This window comes from Amblyomma mixtum, chromosome 1 (genome assembly GCF_055824585.1).
Source record: "Amblyomma mixtum isolate Tamu chromosome 1, ASM5582458v1, whole genome shotgun sequence".
In the NCBI taxonomy this organism is placed as follows: domain Eukaryota; kingdom Metazoa; phylum Arthropoda; class Arachnida; order Ixodida; family Ixodidae; genus Amblyomma; species Amblyomma mixtum.
The window spans coordinates 70,036,824-70,055,027 of NC_143012.1; the positions used below are offsets into that span (position 1 = coordinate 70,036,824).

The 18,204-nt window shown below is 47.8% G+C and overlaps 2 protein-coding genes and 1 pseudogene across 4 annotated transcripts in view; 2 read left to right on the forward strand and 1 right to left on the reverse strand.

Moving 5' to 3' along the window:
• LOC149366696 (flap endonuclease GEN homolog 1-like) overlaps window positions 1-18,204 on the reverse strand; it is a 160,248-nt gene that overhangs the window by 113,022 nt on the left and 29,022 nt on the right. The gene's annotated exons all lie outside the window — the stretch shown is intronic.
• On the forward strand, window positions 1,624-8,979 carry LOC149366701 (uncharacterized; annotated as a pseudogene).
• Window positions 10,418-12,540, forward strand: LOC149366702 (iripin-2-like). Its single transcript, XM_089565150.1, has 2 exons — window positions 10,418-10,440; window positions 11,433-12,540. Exons 1-2 carry the CDS (start codon window positions 10,418-10,420, stop codon window positions 12,538-12,540), a joined length of 1,131 nt encoding a protein of 376 aa, XP_089421276.1.

The following is an 18,204-nucleotide window of genomic DNA, read 5'->3' on the forward strand; positions in this document are numbered from 1 at the left end:
CGACCACGACCGACCACGACCGGGCGGAAACGCGACCTTCAACTGATAGGGGATACCCCTCGTCTACTTTGGTAAAAAAAAACACGGAAACGAGCTCTTAGCGAAACAGCGAACGCCGTCAGGGCTAACGACCGCGATGCTGTCGCCGCGCCGCTCGTAGAGCGGCTTTTTCAGTCGTTATTACGGCGCCGGTTAAAATGGAAAGAGGCGATTGAATGGCGCCAACCTTACAGATGGCGTGCCATGACACGCTGTCTTTTTTACTTGTCAGAGCCAGAAAATAAGCGACAGCACGGCGCTCTCCTGCGAATGCTGTGTTCACTTCGCTGAAAAGCGATTACGGCGAAACGCAGCAACCAAGGCTGCGCCAGAACAGTACGAGCTGAGCCGTAGTGGAGGCACCAGTGGCATTCCTCTAATGCCATTCATGTGGTGGGGGCCCCCTTCGCTCTTGCCCGCTTCTATTGTCCGTCTCCCCTGCCGGAACCGCCGCGAGTAGCTCCTGCCTGGCAGACGGACAAGAGAGAAGGCAGTCAGCTCTGCAGTGCGTTGCGGAGCGTCTTCCCGAGAATGGGACCACAAAATGTCTCGGCGAGTGGAAGAAGTTAACCCTTTCTCGAGGCGCTGCTGGAAGAAAACACTGACGTTTCGTACTGGCAGTGACATGTTCCTCTTGTCCACCTTGGTCAACACATAGGAGGTGTTGCCTCGGTCAACGACCAGTCTTTCGGCAATACCGCAGTTCATTAGAAAAGCTTCCCTGGGCGGCGCTACCCCGCGTGCGCTGTATGCAGCCTTACCTCCGCTTCTCGAAAGCTTCCATTCTTCTTACCCTTCCTACTGCAAGACGCCCACAGCTGGTGGCTTTTCCCCAACGTTGGTACTTGCTATAACCGAAAATGGGTTTTGAGCCCCAACTAGCTTTTGTTTGCTTTTTGTTAGCGTTTGTGCTATCCTACCATCCTTGTACATTCCCTCCTCAATGGTCTACACACAAATCACTTCCTGCTGTGCTTGCAAGAGCACCATGGCCATTTTCGCACTTCCGCATAAGATTTTAGCTAGGCTGGCAGCGTTGTGGTCGCCAAAGCTGAACGTGCATGTTCTCACTAACGGCGAAAGCCACAAGCCGGAAATGCAGAGGTTCGTGAACCTCGGTTCTCGAACCGAATGGTGGTGACCGGTGGTTGGTACTAGGAATTATTCTGGGGAGGGGATACTGTCCCCGGCGTATGCTGGTGATGTCGGCCATTTAGTGGCATCACTGTTGGGGACCAGGGGAGGGAGGTGAATACCCGCGTGCCACGCACCTGCGGCACGGCGAGCGCACCTAGCGATTCCCTAGGTTCTCCAGAGACAACACGAGGGAGGCGCGGTGACGCCACGTCTGGTTGAGAACAAGGGCAACACCAAAAAACGTCACGGAGAAGCGCATTCCATCGACCAATCAGCGTCTCCGGCCTACCTACCCCCCAACGCTTCTGAACTGATATCAGGAGGTCGCGTTCGTCTTGCCACGCCAAGTCCGGAAGAACAGCGTTCGTCGTTCGTGCTTTGCACACTTGTCAAATTCCATTTTATCACAACTTTTTGTCAGCTGTGACGCCGTCCGTTCATGTGAAAATGCCCGGTCGGAAGCATCAAAGTGGTGCGTCTAAACGAAAGGCGAAGTTAGAAAGAGAAGATCGAGGCTGCCAAAGATGACAAAGTATCTTCTGAATGCAGCTTCTGCGGAGCATTATGACTGCTCTACCCAAAGTCCGTACCAATACCCCGATAGTACCGACAGTGCTTCTGTGAAGGACTTGCCAGCTCCATCACTACGGCTTCCTGGCAACAAGCCAGATTTCACTCATCTTGGTTGTCTGGATCCTGGGAAAACGGTGCCAACCTCGCTCGTCCATATATCTGAGCAACCGAGGCTAACCGAGGTCTGTCCTGTTCCTGAGTTAGCAACGTCGTTGCTACTCGGCCTGGCCCGTGCCACGGAGCTCCAGGTGTCCTTTCCGCCAGGACCCATTTCTGCTGCTGATCAACAGGCGCCAAACATCCCCGATGAGCCTCCTTCTACTGACGAACGCCAGCAAACAACACTGCAAGAACCGACTCACTTGTTTCCTACTAGTGCGGCTTCGAGTCATCGTGTTCCCACCCACAAAGTGCGCCTCGAGAGGACTGGTCAGACGGCTTCTCGCTGCGACAACAAAGAAGTACAGACCTCCCCGCAGCAGGAGGTAGGTTGTGAGGTTCTCCAAAGTGACCCTGCTAAGTGGCCGGACGTCATTACTGATAGCTTTCGGAGTGTATGCCTTGAGAAAGGACCAGTGTATTTTCAAAATCGCGCAGAAACTTTTCCGTCTTCCGAAAGACAATACACAGCTCAGAAGCGTTATATATATCACCTCATCTTTTCGTGCGAAAGGCTATAAATGGGGAAGCGTACGAGCGACACTGGTTGATGTATTCAGAGTCCAAAGGTTCCGTTTACTGCTTCATGTGCAAACTATTTTCAATTCGAAGCAACCAGAGTACTTTCACCACTCATGGCTTTTCTGATTGGAAAAAGCAGAAGAAAAGGTTTGCGCTCATGAAAATAGCGTCGAGCACCGGAACTGTGTGACAGCATGGCTCGCCCGGTCTAACTCGAACAGCACAATTGACAAGGAGCTGGTTAAGCATCTTGTCACTGAGACCGCTTACTGAACAGAGGTGTTGAAGCGCGTAGTCGTTGTAGTTAAGCTTCTAGCTGAGCGCAGCCTAGCGTTTAGGGGAAGTGATGAAGTTTTTGGTTCACCGAGAAATGGCAATTACATGGGAGTACTTGAAGTCATTGCCAAGTTTGATCCCTTTCTAGAGGAGCACATCAAACGCTATGGGAACAAGGGAAAAGGTCACCCATCGTACCTGTCAAAAACCATTTGTGACGAATTTATCGAGCGTATGGCAAAGGCTGTCAAAGATCGTCTCGTTGACGAAGTGAAACGCGCAAAATACTTCTCTTTAATTGTTGATTCCACTCCAGACCTTACACACGTTGATCAACTGTCAGTTGTTTTACGGTACTGCTTAAATGGGCAAGTTTACGAACGGTTTCTTGGATTTGTTCCAACTGAATCGCATACCGGCTTGCATCTTTTCGACACCGTGATGACCCTCTTGACAGCCAATGGCATCTCAATTGGTGATTGTAGGGGCCAAGCATACGACAACGCGAGTAATATGTCAGGAAAGTACAAAGGACTGCAAGCTCAAATAAAACACCTGAACGAATTGGCAGTCTACGTCCCATGTGCTGGTCATTCACTAAATTTAGTTGGCGCGTGTAGTGTTGACAGTTGCCTTGAGGCTGTCAAATTTTTTGCTCTAACTCAGAGACTGTATGTGTTCTTTGCTGCCTCACCTAAGCGATGGAAACATCTTTTGAACAGCATGGGTGAAAGTGGTGACTGTGAGCAACTTGTTTTGAAAAGTCTCTCTCAGACCAGGTGGTCAAGGCACGCTGAATCATGTAAGGCCATTTTGAAAAATTTCAAAGCAGTCTTGTGCTGCCTTGAAGCGATCTCAAAGAATGAAGAAGAAAACGGTGACACTCGGAACGAAGCGCACTCTCTCTTCAAGAAGATGACAAAACTAGAGACTGCATTCGTGGCAATTTTCTGGAGTGAAATCTTGGAGCGCTTTGACAAAACGAGCGTACCAGTTCAGAAACCAGGATTAGACATTTCTACTGCTGTAGAACTGCGGGGCTCTCTAGAAGGCTTTGTTAATTCGTTTCGACCTCTCTTTGATACCTTCGAGGAGAGAGCACGCACGCTAAGTACAAATAAATGTTATCAGGGTGAGGGCAAACGTATCATTTTGAGTAAGCACCCGGACGGAAAAAGCGATAGTGTGCTACGAGGTAGAGAAAAATTTATCGTGGAGACATTCAATGTCGTGCTGGATAGCCTAGGCTCTGCTTTGCGCGTGCGAAAGGCTGCCTACGCTGAGCTCTGCGAAAGGTTCGGATTCATAAAATTGCTGACAGAGGTTGGGAGCGAGGCCTAGCTCTCTGGCACAGCAGGCTGAGAGGTTGGTGAAAACCTACGAAAATGATTTGGAACCAGCATTTCCCGCTGAAATCGTTCAGTTTGCGAACTTTCTGCACAACTCTGTGTGCAAAGACACGAGTTCCCTGGGAATAATGAAGTTGCTGCAAGAAAGAAAGCTTACTGATGTGTTTCCGAACCTTTCCTTTGCTTTGAGAATATACTTAAGCATACCTATGACAAACTGTGAGACCGAGAGATCGTTTTCTAAGTTGTCGCTGATAAAAAGTCGCCTCCGTTCGAGCCTCCTTGACAATAAGTTGAACTCGCTTGCTATCATGCCCATTGAAAGTGACCTTCTCCGCGATCTATCTTTCGAACAGACTATATCTTATTTCGCCAAAGCGAAGGCGCGAAAAATGCCATTTTAAAATGAACTGTTTGCGGAGTACATGAAAAGTTCCAACGACTTTGTTGCATGTATCATCTCCCACCCTCCATGTTAACAATGAAACTCTGAGCAGTGTAATTCAAAAGATGTCAATCTTCGTTGTCCGTCTCTTGTTTGTTCTGGTGATATTGAGCCTGCTTGTAATGAGCTGTATTGTTGTTGTTTTTGATAGTGCCACATTTATTTGGTGTCATCTTTGCTTGTCTTTCCTTCAACGAAAGTATTTTAAAATATGCTTTGTAATTAGAGTTGGTAATTTTCATATGTATTCTAGTGAACTTTATTGTGTTTGTATTGCCTTAAGTATTGTATATATCTGTTGTATATTTATTGTGTAACGTGTATAACGATTACTGCAGTCTGATACTTGAATTTTAATAAAGAAGGTTTGGGTACAATCAAGAGTCTCCTCACAGGATTAGATTTAGTGATCCAAACAAATCCTAGCTTTTTCAGAAAACAGAATGCAGATTAAGTGAATTCGCTCAGTGAACAGATGTGCTGGTGTTTACAACAGCACGCGTCTCCTAAATTTTGTCGCACTCCTTATAGTAATAACACCGGGATTTTTTCTTTAGCTTTACCAAACTGAAAAACAAATCGGGATGTGCTAGCTTCTTTGAGGTCCCACAGTTTCACTTCGTGCTCCGGCGGCCACTAGGAAAGCGAGACACTCGTTTATGGGTTTATGTTTAGATTTATGGGCTTTAATGTCCCAAATCAACTCCGGCTATACAGGACGCGGATAATTTCGACCACCTCGGGTTCTTTAAAGTGCACTGATGTCGCATATTACACGGGCCTCTAACATTCCGCCTCCAGCGAAATGCGACCGGCGTGGCCGGGACAATTTCTTTTGTTCGTTCTTTTTTCTAAGTATTGGTTTCGTAGAATGAAGGTGTGAATGAAAGAGAGAAATAGGTGCCGTAGTGTAGAGCTCAGAAATAATTTCGACCACCTGGGGATCTTTAACGCGCTCTGACATCGCACAACACACGGCCGCCTTTTTGCATTTTCCCTCCATCAAAACACGGTCGCCGTGTGGCTGGGTTTGAATCCGGGTACTCGGCTCAGCAGCCGAGCATCTAACCACTGAGCCGGGACTTTAATTCTCCTTTTCAAATTTTCCCCACGAGGGCAGTAGTAAAAGTTCATCGTGTGATCAAATTAATTTTAATAACTTTTAATATTACCCTCTCGGGCACTAATTAACGAGTGTCTCTATTTCCTAGTCGCTGCCGGAGCACCCATCTCGGCTTTAGGAAGCTAGCTCAGCCTGCTTTTCCTTGATGCGCTAGCATTAAAACAGCGCTGCGAAGGAAAACCCGTCTGTCGGCTTGTCTACGGCGTAACTGCAAGAGGAGAGGAGGCGGCGCGCTGCACTGCAGCCCCGCAAGTTGTCGGTCGGCCCACGTGGCTCTTCCGTGGCGTTCGGCGCTCGGCCACATACGCACACGTGTCGGGCGTTCTAAAAGTCGCCTGGTGTTTTTTTGCGCTGTAAACCTAATGCTACTGCGTTACTTCTGCATGAATCCCATTGATCGCCTTCGCTATTTTTACTTGTTGGAATTAAAATGAAACATGGCATATATTCTAGTCGTGTAGCGGGGAGCAGGAAAGAGGGGGCAAGTAGAGGGAGAGGGGAGCAAGAAAGAGGGGGCAAGTAGAGGGAGGGGGGGCCTACATCCGCATTAGCCCAGGGCCCCCATTTTATGCGAAGCATACTACTTTAGCTACCACTTCAGCCCTCCACCGTGGTTATGCGCCTCCAAATCACGTGATACATGACGTCACACCACGTGACACAATGACGTCACGACAGTGGAGAAACGGGGCCCACCTCGCGCCGTCGCTGTGGTTGTGCGCCTCCAAATCACGTGACACGATGACGTCACGGCAGTGGAGAAACGGGGGCCCACCTCGCGGCGTCGCTGTGGTTGTGCGCCTTCAAATCACGTGATACGATGATGCTTCGCATTCTCCAGGCTTAACCAAGTTAAGCCTCAGCCATTTTTTTTATAATCCGGCACTGTGCTTTTCGTCTCCTTTTGCTGTACGAGCTCGTTTTGTTGGCCATGTTAGTAGATAACGGGATGTAACATTATAATCAGTAGTTCAAGGAAAATTCACGTTCACAACAGTAGACATATTAGTCAGCGTTCCTTCCCTGCCAGGCTTGACGAACGTTGGCTTGACTATCTGGCGGATATTTCTGAGAACGGCAAAGTGGTCACCTCTAAGAAGTCTCCTCTACCGAGAACCGGATTCATGGTTTCGCTTTGTGCGATAGATAGGTGCAATACACAGATGTAGAACTAAGGTCCCTAGATCGGTTTTAGTAGAAGGGCTGCGGTGTCTTGCACCTGACGCTTGGACTTCCTCGTCTCTTGCTGGACTCCAGTGATGACTTGACCCAGTTCGGCGGCGAGGTGCTATTTCCCGGGTGTCCCAGCTAAATGTAAACAACCTTTTAAAAAAGACGAAGTGTCCTAGTCCAGGGAAACCAACTAAAGGTTGTTCAGAGTCGCATGGCCTAGTCTCGAGTAGTTTTTTCATTCATCAATGTAAATTAGTTAAGCTTAATTCGCTAACTTTTTAATTATAGACTTTAGGAAAAAAGTGTCAATGGAAATGTTTTCGTCTCGAAAAACCGGCAGTAGTGCCGTTTCCATCACGGTACGATTTGCGTAGCTTCATTTATCGGCCTTAAAAGAAAGTTAACACGTGACCAGTTGCTCGCTCGCGTCTCTGCCCCAATGTGCACCCAAAGTCTCATCGAGGTGAGGACTTCAGGAAAACAGAATTTTATTCTCTAAGGTGCATCTTGGGACGTTGAAGTGGCACGGTTGTCATGTGGAAGCTTTTTTTTATTGTCTGAATTACGGTTAACGGCCGGTAAAAAAACTATTTTACGGAAATAGTACGTTGCTGCAAATGTTTCAGTCAGCTGATTTTCAATACGATCTGCAACTTTTCCATTGACACTTTGTTCATCAAGTCAATAATTAAAGTTAGCTTATTATGATTAACTAATTACTTAACTTTGAAAACGAAAAAAAAATGTTCCAGGCTAGGTCACGCGACTCTAAAGAACCCTCAGTTGGTTTCAGACGGCTAGGGCATCCCGTGTTTTTTAAAAGCTTGACTACATTTAGCTGGAACACCTGGTATATATTCATTTATAACCACCAGGGCTTTATGTGCCGAAAGGTGCGTAGATTTTCAACACACGCATGCCGTTGTTCAAAAACGTGGAAATGAAGCGACCTTCAATATCTCGGTCATGGCGCAGCACCTTCACTTTGTTGTCGCGAAGGAAAACAAGAGCTCCAGTACGATTTCGTACCGAATGACGTGTCGAAGTGCCCCTTCGAATGACGTGTCGACTTCCCCTTGCTTAGCTGCCCTCGTGAGGGCGCGACAGTTCAGCGTGCCTAGTACAAGAAAAAAAGTTGTGGTGGTGGTGGTGGGGGGGGTTAGATCGGAAGGGTGGTCGGTTAGTCAGACTATGGAAGGGTTCTCCGCCAAGTCCACCACAGGCGAGTTAAGAGGGTAGTCTGGAGATGAATCATAACTATTGTCTGAAACACACTCAGTCACATGCCTTGCCCCCACAGAACTCCCAGAGGGATGGCACGCCTTTCTCCTCGTCGCTGTCAGGCTCGTTTTCGCTGGAACTAGCTAGGCGTGGAGGGCCATTAAGACAGGCGCGCTTTGTTAGGGGCCCTCCTTCTGAAGAACTCCAGCTTGCTTCTGGGAAGTTGTTCTTTGTCTGCTTCTTGGTCTTCTTCCTGGGGCTTCGCTTCCTCTTCGGGTGGGTTCACTTGGCCTATGTTTCTTTGTCCTCGTTGGCCTGGGCCCAGGTGGCCGGAACCACGTCCACTTCCCTCCCGTGAAATCCTGAACACCACGTGAACGGCGACCACGTGAACGGCGCGTGCCGTTCACGTGGTCGCCTTCTCTTTTTGCTCGACACACGCATCAAACTAAAAATGAACCATTTGGTACAAGGAAGTTTAGTAAATTAAATTCCACTTTGTGCAACTAATGTGGTGTTGGTTCTTAAGCATAAATTAAAAATTATACTGTAAATCATGTTGCTAGTGTCTTCACGCAGACTGTGTTTCGCAAAATTCGGTGTTATTTAATCATTTTTGTTTTTGTTCTGTGATGGCCATAATTAAACTTATCATGCATCTCTTTGCGGGCTTGGCGCTTCGTGAGGCCATCGTGCAAGAGCAGGAAGAGTAATTTGTTTGAATGCAGCCCGACAGTCCCCTCGCAAGTGGAGTGCAACGATTACTTCAGATATGACTGATCAGTTCACTGGAGGACAGCTCCGTTGAGCACTTTATGGATGCCTCAGCCATGCCACAGCAGCTTGCCGAGCTGTGTTGTCCAACCTGATTGGCACGCACCAAGCTTGAAAATAAATTATTTTCCCACAGCCTCTTCCACCATGCTCTTGGGCCCCCTTTCTTTACTCCCCAGGGTGGCTAGTGGTAGCGCAAGCCATCCTGTGTGCGCCAGAAGCGTAATTCTTGTAACTCAAAGCAATAATCGGGTCATTTTTCTGGGAATTCTTTGGCACCCTAATTTATGAATATTTGTTAGGTAGAATGGGTATTATAACTAAAAGGTAGGCAAGGATATACAGCGCATCAGGAGAGGAAACCAACCCGGTAAAAAGTCCAATTCTTTGTAAATGTCCGTTACCTGCAGCAACATTTGGCTAAAATTAATTCAGGGCGAAACGACAGGTTCAACGTTGCGGTCTTGAAGGCGCGTTTCCCAAAGGCTATGAAGCCGATGAATCTCAACCCCTCACCGCTTAGGAACGCCGCAATGCTACCATTCGAAGGCAACGCGCGGAAGAATCGCTAGAAGGACGCGCATACCATTGCTTACGCAATTTACCCGGTTTAACCAGAGCTAAACAATTGGCAATTTTTTTTTGCATTCCTTCCACGAAAACCAGACACTGCGGCCAGGATTCGATCCCACGACCTTGTGATCAGCAGACGAATGCCATAACTACGTAGTCAGCAACCGCGGCTGGTCGGTCAGCTAGAACCACAAGCGGTAGACGGTATAGGATACTAATTTACAGAATGTAAGTGAATGCATTCCGGGGATTAGTGGGGCAGATGGATGGATCACACACACGTGACTGTGGGCAAATTAGAAAGCTGTCACCTCCCCACCAGCCTGTCCTTCATGTCAAAGCTAGGGATAAGCAGAACTCGAAATGTGTACTTGACGCACGAGGCGTAGCCAAGCTCGAAAATGCACAGTATAATCTGCAAATCATTATCTGTATTACTTCGCTGGAATAAAATAGCTCAACGTTCAGTGATTGCTCCCTGAAGATAATCTTGAATCTTTTTAAATAATATTTTCGGAGATAATCTTGCACTCAAGCCGGATAGAAATGTTCTGTCTCTTCGCCAAATGGGAGGCGATGACCAAAGCGGCAAAATAGGGCGACGCGCTCTCCATGCCCAATTTTCATGACACCACGGTTAATCCTAGATTAAGCTGTGGTTAACCTTGGCCCCCCTACCTCGATTTCACACTAGCAGATCCAACGGAATCTGTCTAGGGAGGGAATCGGTACACCCCATAGGCCGGGAGGGGGCCCCTTTGAGGGGCATTTAACGCTTCGTTCTTGAGTGAGACGTCACGTGAAAACTATTTGTGGACTGTGCAAAAATTTCTTGTTCAATATCCGCCAATATGGCCTGAAATTCCCAAAATAATTCGATGCACCTGGTGCAGGCGCAATCTGAAAAAAATTCCAAACAAAGTTGCCTCGGTAAACCGGGTGAGGAGTGTATACCGCGAATTGTATTAGTAATATTTTTTTTTACGCACAACCACGTATTTCTTCGCCTAGCATTTTATAAACAGGGATCCACAACAAAGAGAAGCCGATAAGATGGCACTTTTGTCGACAAAAAATATGTCCGCCAGCCGACGTTTCGACCAGAGGCGCCCTGTCTTCATCCGTTTGCCGAAACGTTGGCTGGAAGGCTGAGCCTACCCCCTTCGACCCTTGTTCGTTTTTCTTTCTATAAATAGAAACAATTACTCCTCTCTGTAGTTACATTTTCGTGCAATGCCTGTAAAGGCCTGGGCGTTCGTAAATCAATATACATAGCTCCTCGCCGCCGAACTGGGTCAAGTCATCACTGGAGACGAGCAAGAGACGAGGAAGTCCAAGTGTCAGGTGCAAGACACCGCAGCCCATCTATTAAAGCCGATCTAGGGACCTTAGTTCTACATCTGTGTATTGCTCCTATCTATCGGACAAAGCGAAAGCATGAATCCGGTTCTCGGTAGACGAGACTTCTTAGAGGTGACCACTTCGCCGTTCCCAGAAATATCCGCCAGATAGTCAAGCCAACGTTCGTCAAGCCTGGCAGGAAAGGAACGCTGACTAATATGCCTACCCAGAGTAACATCTGCTGACATCTGTCCATCTGCCTCAAAGACAGTCTCCTTTGTGCCCTTGGTGAGGTCACCAAATAATCTATGGCAGCGTCTCTCGAGAGTTGGCAGCAGAGCACTCTTTCCCACACTGGAATTTCCGGAAAGAAGGCTCAACCAGGTCTTTCCGCGGCTTTGTGCGCGACCCAGTCGGGAGGGGGCGATCCATTGTCCGGACTGGAGGGTACCGCGCCCTTCTTGCTGTTCCTGCTACGATGAATCATGCGCGTGGCTTGACGCTCGTGCTTCAAAGCTAAGCCAATCAGAACAGCGTTTTTTCACGAGAGAGAAAATTCTTCAGGCGCCATTCGCTGTGCCTGGGCGGGGTAAAAATCGAAACTCCCATTGGCCACCGCAGAGGAAGGGGGAAAAAGCAAAAAAAAAAAAACACCACTGCCAGTCGGTATAAAAAGAGGCGCCTTACATGCGACCTCCAGACCTCGGAAAACATCCACCATGTTGTTTGACGGTGCGCCGCTCGTGAAAGCTCACAACCACTTCGCTGTGAACCTCCTCAAGCGCTTGGCGACGGAGGATCCTTCTTCCAACGTGTTCTTCTCGCCGACTTACATCGCCGCCGTTTTCGCCATGGCCTACGCCGGCGCCGCGGAGAGCTCGGAAGACCAGCTGTCATCGGTGCTGGGTCACACCGAGGTCGGCCTCACGGACAAGTCCTGGGTCCTCCAGGCGTACAGGCTCCTCCTCGAGCGCACGTACTCGAACGTGACGCTGGAAGTGGACAACATAGTCCTGGTGCAGGACAGCTTCGATATCTCCGAAAGCTACAGGCAGCAGCTGCAAGATGTGTTTGACGCAGAGCTCATGTCCGTGGACTTCGCCAGCTTCGGAGTCGACCCCGCGGAGGTCAACGCTTTGGAGCGAGAAAACATCGACAGCATCCTGCCCGAAGATGAGCCGCTGGGCATGGTTCTCTTCCTGTCCAACACCGTCCACTTCAAGGCTACCTGGCTGACCATGTTCGACCCGTGGGACTCAGGGAACAAGTCCTTTTTCAACCTGGGTACCACCGAGGTCAGTAAGCCGATGATGCAACTCACCAGCTACTTCCCCTACACTCGTCTCGACGAGCTCGGCGCGGCCGCCGTGGAGATCCCGTGCTCGGGAAACAGGTTCGCCATGGTGGTGCTGCTTCCGGACTCCGCGACGGAGCTCGCAGAGCTCAGGGACGACCTGTCGCTTGCGGTTCTCGAAGACCTCGGCAGGAGTCTCTACCCCTATCTGGTAGCGCTCAGCCTGCCCAAGTTCAACGTGAGCGTCAGCTACGACCTGGTGCCCACCATGCGAGCCCTGGGACTCAACGTCGTCTTCGGAGAGTGGGCCGACTTCAGCGGAATCAGCGCGACCACGCTGACCTACATCTCGGCCGCCTTCCACAAGGCGTCTTTTGAGGTCGATGAAGAAGGAACCGTCGAGCCCGCAGTGACCCCCAGTTCGGCGGATGGACCTCCACCGGATATCACCCCATTCACCGTGGATCGCCCGTTCATCTACTATATCAGGGATCGAAAAACCAACCGCATTTTTTTCATGGGTGAGATCCACAGTCTTTGAGATGGGAGTCATCGTCCTCTGCACGAGAAGTATTTCAACTGAAGGAGCGGTTCCACGGCAGGCAAGCGTCTGAAAAGTCGGGTTGAAATAAACTACTCATACTTTCACTGCATTTCTGAGACTTCGTTTTTATTCCCGGTATGAACTTCCTCATTCTTATTAGTGGCTTAGAGGAGTATGCCAACGGCCCTTGACATGGGCGTCCGGAAGGGGGGGGGGGGGGGGGGGCAAGTGGGGCGACTGCCCCCCCCCCCCCTCCTGGAATTGCGGTTATTTATGCACTAGTAGAAAACAACTACACAGCTTGATTAGCACGCTTGGGTGATATTAAGTTATCTAATTTTGCTTATCGAGTTCAATTCTTTGTTAATTAATAAATTCTGTTTGTTCTCCAAGCCTAGCCCTAATTTTTGTTTCATGTGCGCAATTTATACTACAAATAGTTCCTTTTTGGGGCTATCCTACCGCCTCCCCTATACCCGGCCATCGGGTGCACCCCCCTGGAAAAAGTTCTGCGGGCGCCCTTGAGACTATTTCGTAAGGCCCATTAATATCCTCACACAAAGGCCTTACTTCTTAGATTGAATGTCCCGCAAAAACTTAGCATCTAGTGAGAAGCACAGATAGTTTAAGGGAAGTAAGGAACAATGGGGATTTAACATAAGGGGTCACTGAATTGTGTAACAAAGGAGAAAGCGGATCATTTTGATGTACCTGACCGCTTCCTCTGAACATCCCCCGTCTGGTGCTGTGACAAACTTAATAAAAAGTATAGGCTTCCCAAGAACTCATTCTTTGGGTAATTTTTCACTTAATTGGGACCTTTCCTTGTAAGTGAGCTAGTATATATATGCGCGCGCAGGGTGTCATGACATTCGAAACACCTGAGCTGGGACAGCGGAAATCAAAGGATACCAGGCGGGCTGTAGTAATGAAATGAAAGAAGTGAAGGGACAGTTAGAAAGAATGGGGAGAGATAAACTACAAAGAGATCTTGTTACATATTCGCATATTAAAGCGCTAACCGCATGAGGCGATAATGAGGCGACACGCGGCGCGATGAAATGAGGGCCGCCGAACCACTGTCGCTCATTGCGTCGCCCGGTTTCTGGGTTTGCAGAAAATATCGCCCATCGCCCGGAAGTGCCGCGCGAGACTAGCCAATGACGGTAGGTCTTGCGGGTGCGCAACTTCCGAGTCGTTTTTTTTTCACCGGAGACGCAGCCGACGTAGCCCTCACCACGGCCGGTGCTCCTCCCGTGACGTCACGAAAAGAAGAGGGTTCACCAGTGGCAGTGTCCATAGGAAATACATGGGAACTTCCAGAAGGTATACCGTGTCTAAAAATGGCTCGATTTTCACGAGGTTTGTGGCAGCGTTTTCTTCTTTAGTGAATAGAGGAAATGTTGCGGGCAGATTTTATTGTTTAAGTTGCATTTTTTTACCAATTAGACGCAAAGTTCCAGAAAAATGCTGCTTTTAGATATGTCGAACTTCCCTGTCATCTCGGGAAAAAACAAAGCCAAATATCAAAATTTCGTCCGCAACATTTCCTCCCTTTTTCTTTCTTGATTGTTAAGCCGCAATTTCTATCCGTATCGAACCTAGTGTTTGCGCTTTACAGGCTCTGAAGGTTGTGTATGTATTTTCTGCGGGGATTTGAAATTCGCGCTAAAATTTTACTAGTGCGACGTGGCTCCACCTGGCGACAACTTATTTTGTCGCTACTACACTCTACCACAAACTTCTTGCTTGTCTGTGTTCATGCGCACACTTTTTTCTTATAACCTGGACGAACTTTATTTCTTTCTTTCCTTTTTTTCTTGCTTGGGCTGTATTTGGAAAGGATTTGGTGGTGGTGGTAGTGGTTTATTTAAAAATAAAAATAAAAAGTGAAGCAAAAGAGTGTTGCCGGCCGCGGCAATTGCTATCTAATATCTTAAGCACCCGAGCTGCAGCCGGCGGAAACGAAAGGGAAAGGAAGAGGATAGTGAGAAGTATAGAGGGGAGCGACAGGGAGAAAGGACAGGAAAGGATTTCTGCTTTTCTTTTTTTTTCTCGAGCTTCTGGTGCCAAAAGGAAGCGGGATGCAAGGCCACAACCAAAAGCACCTCACTCTCCACCCCCCCCCCCCCCCCTAGCTCACACAGTAAGGCATTGTTCGCCCGAAAACACTCGTGAGTCGAGTTATCGGGTCAAAAACCGGTTACTGGGTCCATGAAAACGTGCCGAGTCGAGTCAGGAGTCAAGGGGTCGGGACCAGTAAATTCCTTTTTTTTTTTTACTGAACTCCACCCTGCCCCGATGTGCTTGCAAACGCTGTCGAGCCGAAAAAAACGGAGGGGAGAGGATAAATGCAAACTTGTTGTTCACTTGCGCCGTCGCACCCGCGAAGGAGCGGTGGTGTGCCTCAATCTTGGATGCTACCACCAGTGGCGTAGCCAGAAATTTTGTTCGGGGGGGGGAGGGGGGGGGGGGGGGGGGGGGCTCATGTTGCAGCGCGGCCTCCTGATAGAATTGGTGAAGAGATCAAACGCAATAATAAATGCATTGCAATTGACAATGCCATTGTGTATTAGGTAACGCTACGCACTGTCTAGACAAGTGAAATATGTATTCTTTAAATAAAAAAATGTATTCGTATGTTCAAAAATCGTGGCCGACATAACTGATACCAATGCTTCCATGTTTTTGCGTATTTAATAAGTAAAGAAAATACCACACGAAGTCTAGAGCTATACCCGTCCGAAACGAGCAAAACAGTGCATGCCGCTGATATGAAAAAACCACAGTTCTCGTCCTTTTAAGTTTCATCCAACTTTGATTTGGTTGGTGCCTTGTTGGTGCTGAGAAGCGGAAGATGGGTGTTCGGCGCTGGGAAGGCTCGTACGAGACTAGGCAAAGTAAGCTACAGGCTGTCACTACAATGAGGACATGCGGGAAAGGGATGAAAACCAGTCATAAGGCCTTGTGCTAGGAGCTCCTTTCTTTCCTATTATTTGGAGACTGACTACACAGGTGTTCAACACAATGGAACCTTTCCTGGGTAATGTCCTGCGGATGCACCAAGCCTCGCTTCCGCCATTTTAACCAACCACACCTGTCTGCTTAGCCGAAACCAGTAGCCCCCCTCTACCATTGTAAAAGAATTTTCTCAGAAAAGAAGGAAGAAAGCTTAGGCAACCCAAACCGGAAAGGCTAAATTGGTGGGTTACTGGGGAATGGTCTATTGTCTGACCCCCACATCCTTCTTTGCTGAGTGGCTTGAGAGGGGTTAACTTTTTTATGCTTCGGACCCAGGAAACTTGGCCACATACCTACACAAAGTTCTGGGCTCTACTTTTTGAACGCGGAAGAACGAATACTTTCGTGTCGCGGTGTGGTTTACACACCTGGAGGGGGATTAGAACTTACCTCCTTTTTGGGGTATTCAGGTGCTGCCATCTATCGACAGAAAAAGTTCAAATCTGAGTTGCCTTGTAGCTGGTGAACCCTCTTAACCGGAATCAACTAGCAGCAATAAGCTTACATTTATCAGTCCACATTTTTTTTTAGTTAAAATACTGGAATGAATAGCAAACAATATACGCGGAATTTATTTTGAAGCACTAGCCGCAAACCATCTGTGCAAAGATTGTTTAAGCACTGATGTCAGCACCTCTATCGCATTGCGCCTTCTCGACTTTCTCAGTAGATGTTTTTCTTCATGCATTACTTGAAATAAATTTGCCAATATTTTAAAACTTTTCCTTTTTTTCACCTGGTTTTATGAAGCATAGCGATAATGAAGAATCAAAAACTCTCGAATAGCTTTCTGAACTGCGTATGTGTATTTTTATTGGAGATACATGTATTTGTTCTAGGGTCATATTTTACATGAATACGATCGCTTTCGATACAGGTACATACATTGCCACAGTTTAAGTATTTGCAACATAGCAAGTGGGTTTAGAAGTTGACATATAAAACACTCATGTTGCTATTTACAACGGAACCGCTGCCTTATTCCGCAGAGTCTCAGCTTTTCTCTTTTTCGCCTTGGCGTTGGCATCCAATATTTTGTCGTTCATCTTGCAGCAGTAGTTCTTGAGCAAAATGTTCGTGCTACCCCACAAGAGGTGTTTTAGAACAACTTCGCACTTGTGGCCATCCTCGCAGGTGTCAAACTCTGAGGAATCGTCACCGGCGAGCAGTTCAAGCGTGAGGTCCGTGACTAAATGAAAAAGTCCTTGTTTGTTGATAGTTGCTTAACAACTACGTAGTTGTGTGCGACAGCGTTGACGGCAAATGTTGCTGGGTAAACAAGCCCGCCCCTGTCAAGTTGCTTCACAAGGTCGTATCGTCCATCCGTGTCGGATATTGATGTCGTCCTTTTTTCCGTGAGCGCATCCCTGCATTTTGTACACTTGAGCTTTTTAAGTGTTGCGTACACTGCATAGCCTGCCACATATACCAGCACCGGTACGATGTCTTTTAGTTCCGACAGTGCATCTTCGGTCACCACTACATTTAGGCTAGGTCGTGGATAGTCTTGTCGCAAGTGAAGCTCATCCCATCGCTCATCCTTACTGATGGCTGGCAAAGTGCTTTGTAGCTGTAGCTTCTTTTCACATTCATACACTTGCCTCATCGACACATGATACTGGGATCCAGCTAGCATCCTGTACTTTCCGAAGCGCTCCTCCAGACTGTCGGTTTGGATCTTTCCTAGAAGGACATATGATAGCTTGAGCTCTTCGAAGCAGTACTTCGTAAACTCCACAAAAGCATATGTTGTGTGGTCGATAGCGGCATGGGTCTCTCTTGTTAGCGTACCACTGTCCAAACTTTTGCCTTTCCACTCCTCCAACCAGGCCAAGAGATTGTGAAGGAAATTAATCTTGATGTCATTTTCCGAATTAAACACTGGTTCTTGCAACTTGTCTCTAAGCCTTTTTCCCTTCCAAGGCGTCCTCACGTTCACAATCTTCCACCATTTCACCACCAACTTAAGTGGGAGTCCCTTCGAAAAATAAGAGGTTGTGCTTCATCCCAAGGGCTAGCTGGCAGGGCCTGAGGAAGGTATTCATTGAAAATTTGAACATTCTTGACCTACTCCTGACAACTTCCCCCGACGACGTAAAAGGTATAACCGTTCTACCAGGCATTAGCGATCACAATCTACTTCACATCCGCCTTTCTTTACCCATTATAAAACGGTCCTCATCAAAAAAAGTAATCACCGACTACAAAAGAGCTAATTTCGGTGCCATCAATCATGCTTTATCTGAATTTTACAGCTCTTTCCAGACTGCTTATCAAACTCGCTCGGTTAATACCAACTGGGAACTTTTTAAGACCACTGTCCTTTCGTTGAAAAATGAGCACATTCCGTCGTTTTGCGTAAAATCCGATTCTAACAACGAATGGTTTAACAGAGAACTGAAAAGGCTTGTTAATAGGAAAAAACGGCTTTATAGAACTGCTAACTTGCATAACCGGCCCGCAGCGTGGGAACGGTACCACCAATGCGTGAATGAATATAAGGAAAAATTAGCCTCCGCCAAAAAGAAGTTTTTTTCTACCGATCTACATTCTATCCTCAAATCCAACCCGAATAAATTCTGGCGCATTCTTTCCCCTAAATTACGAACGAACCGAATTGAACTTTTAGACGCTGATCGT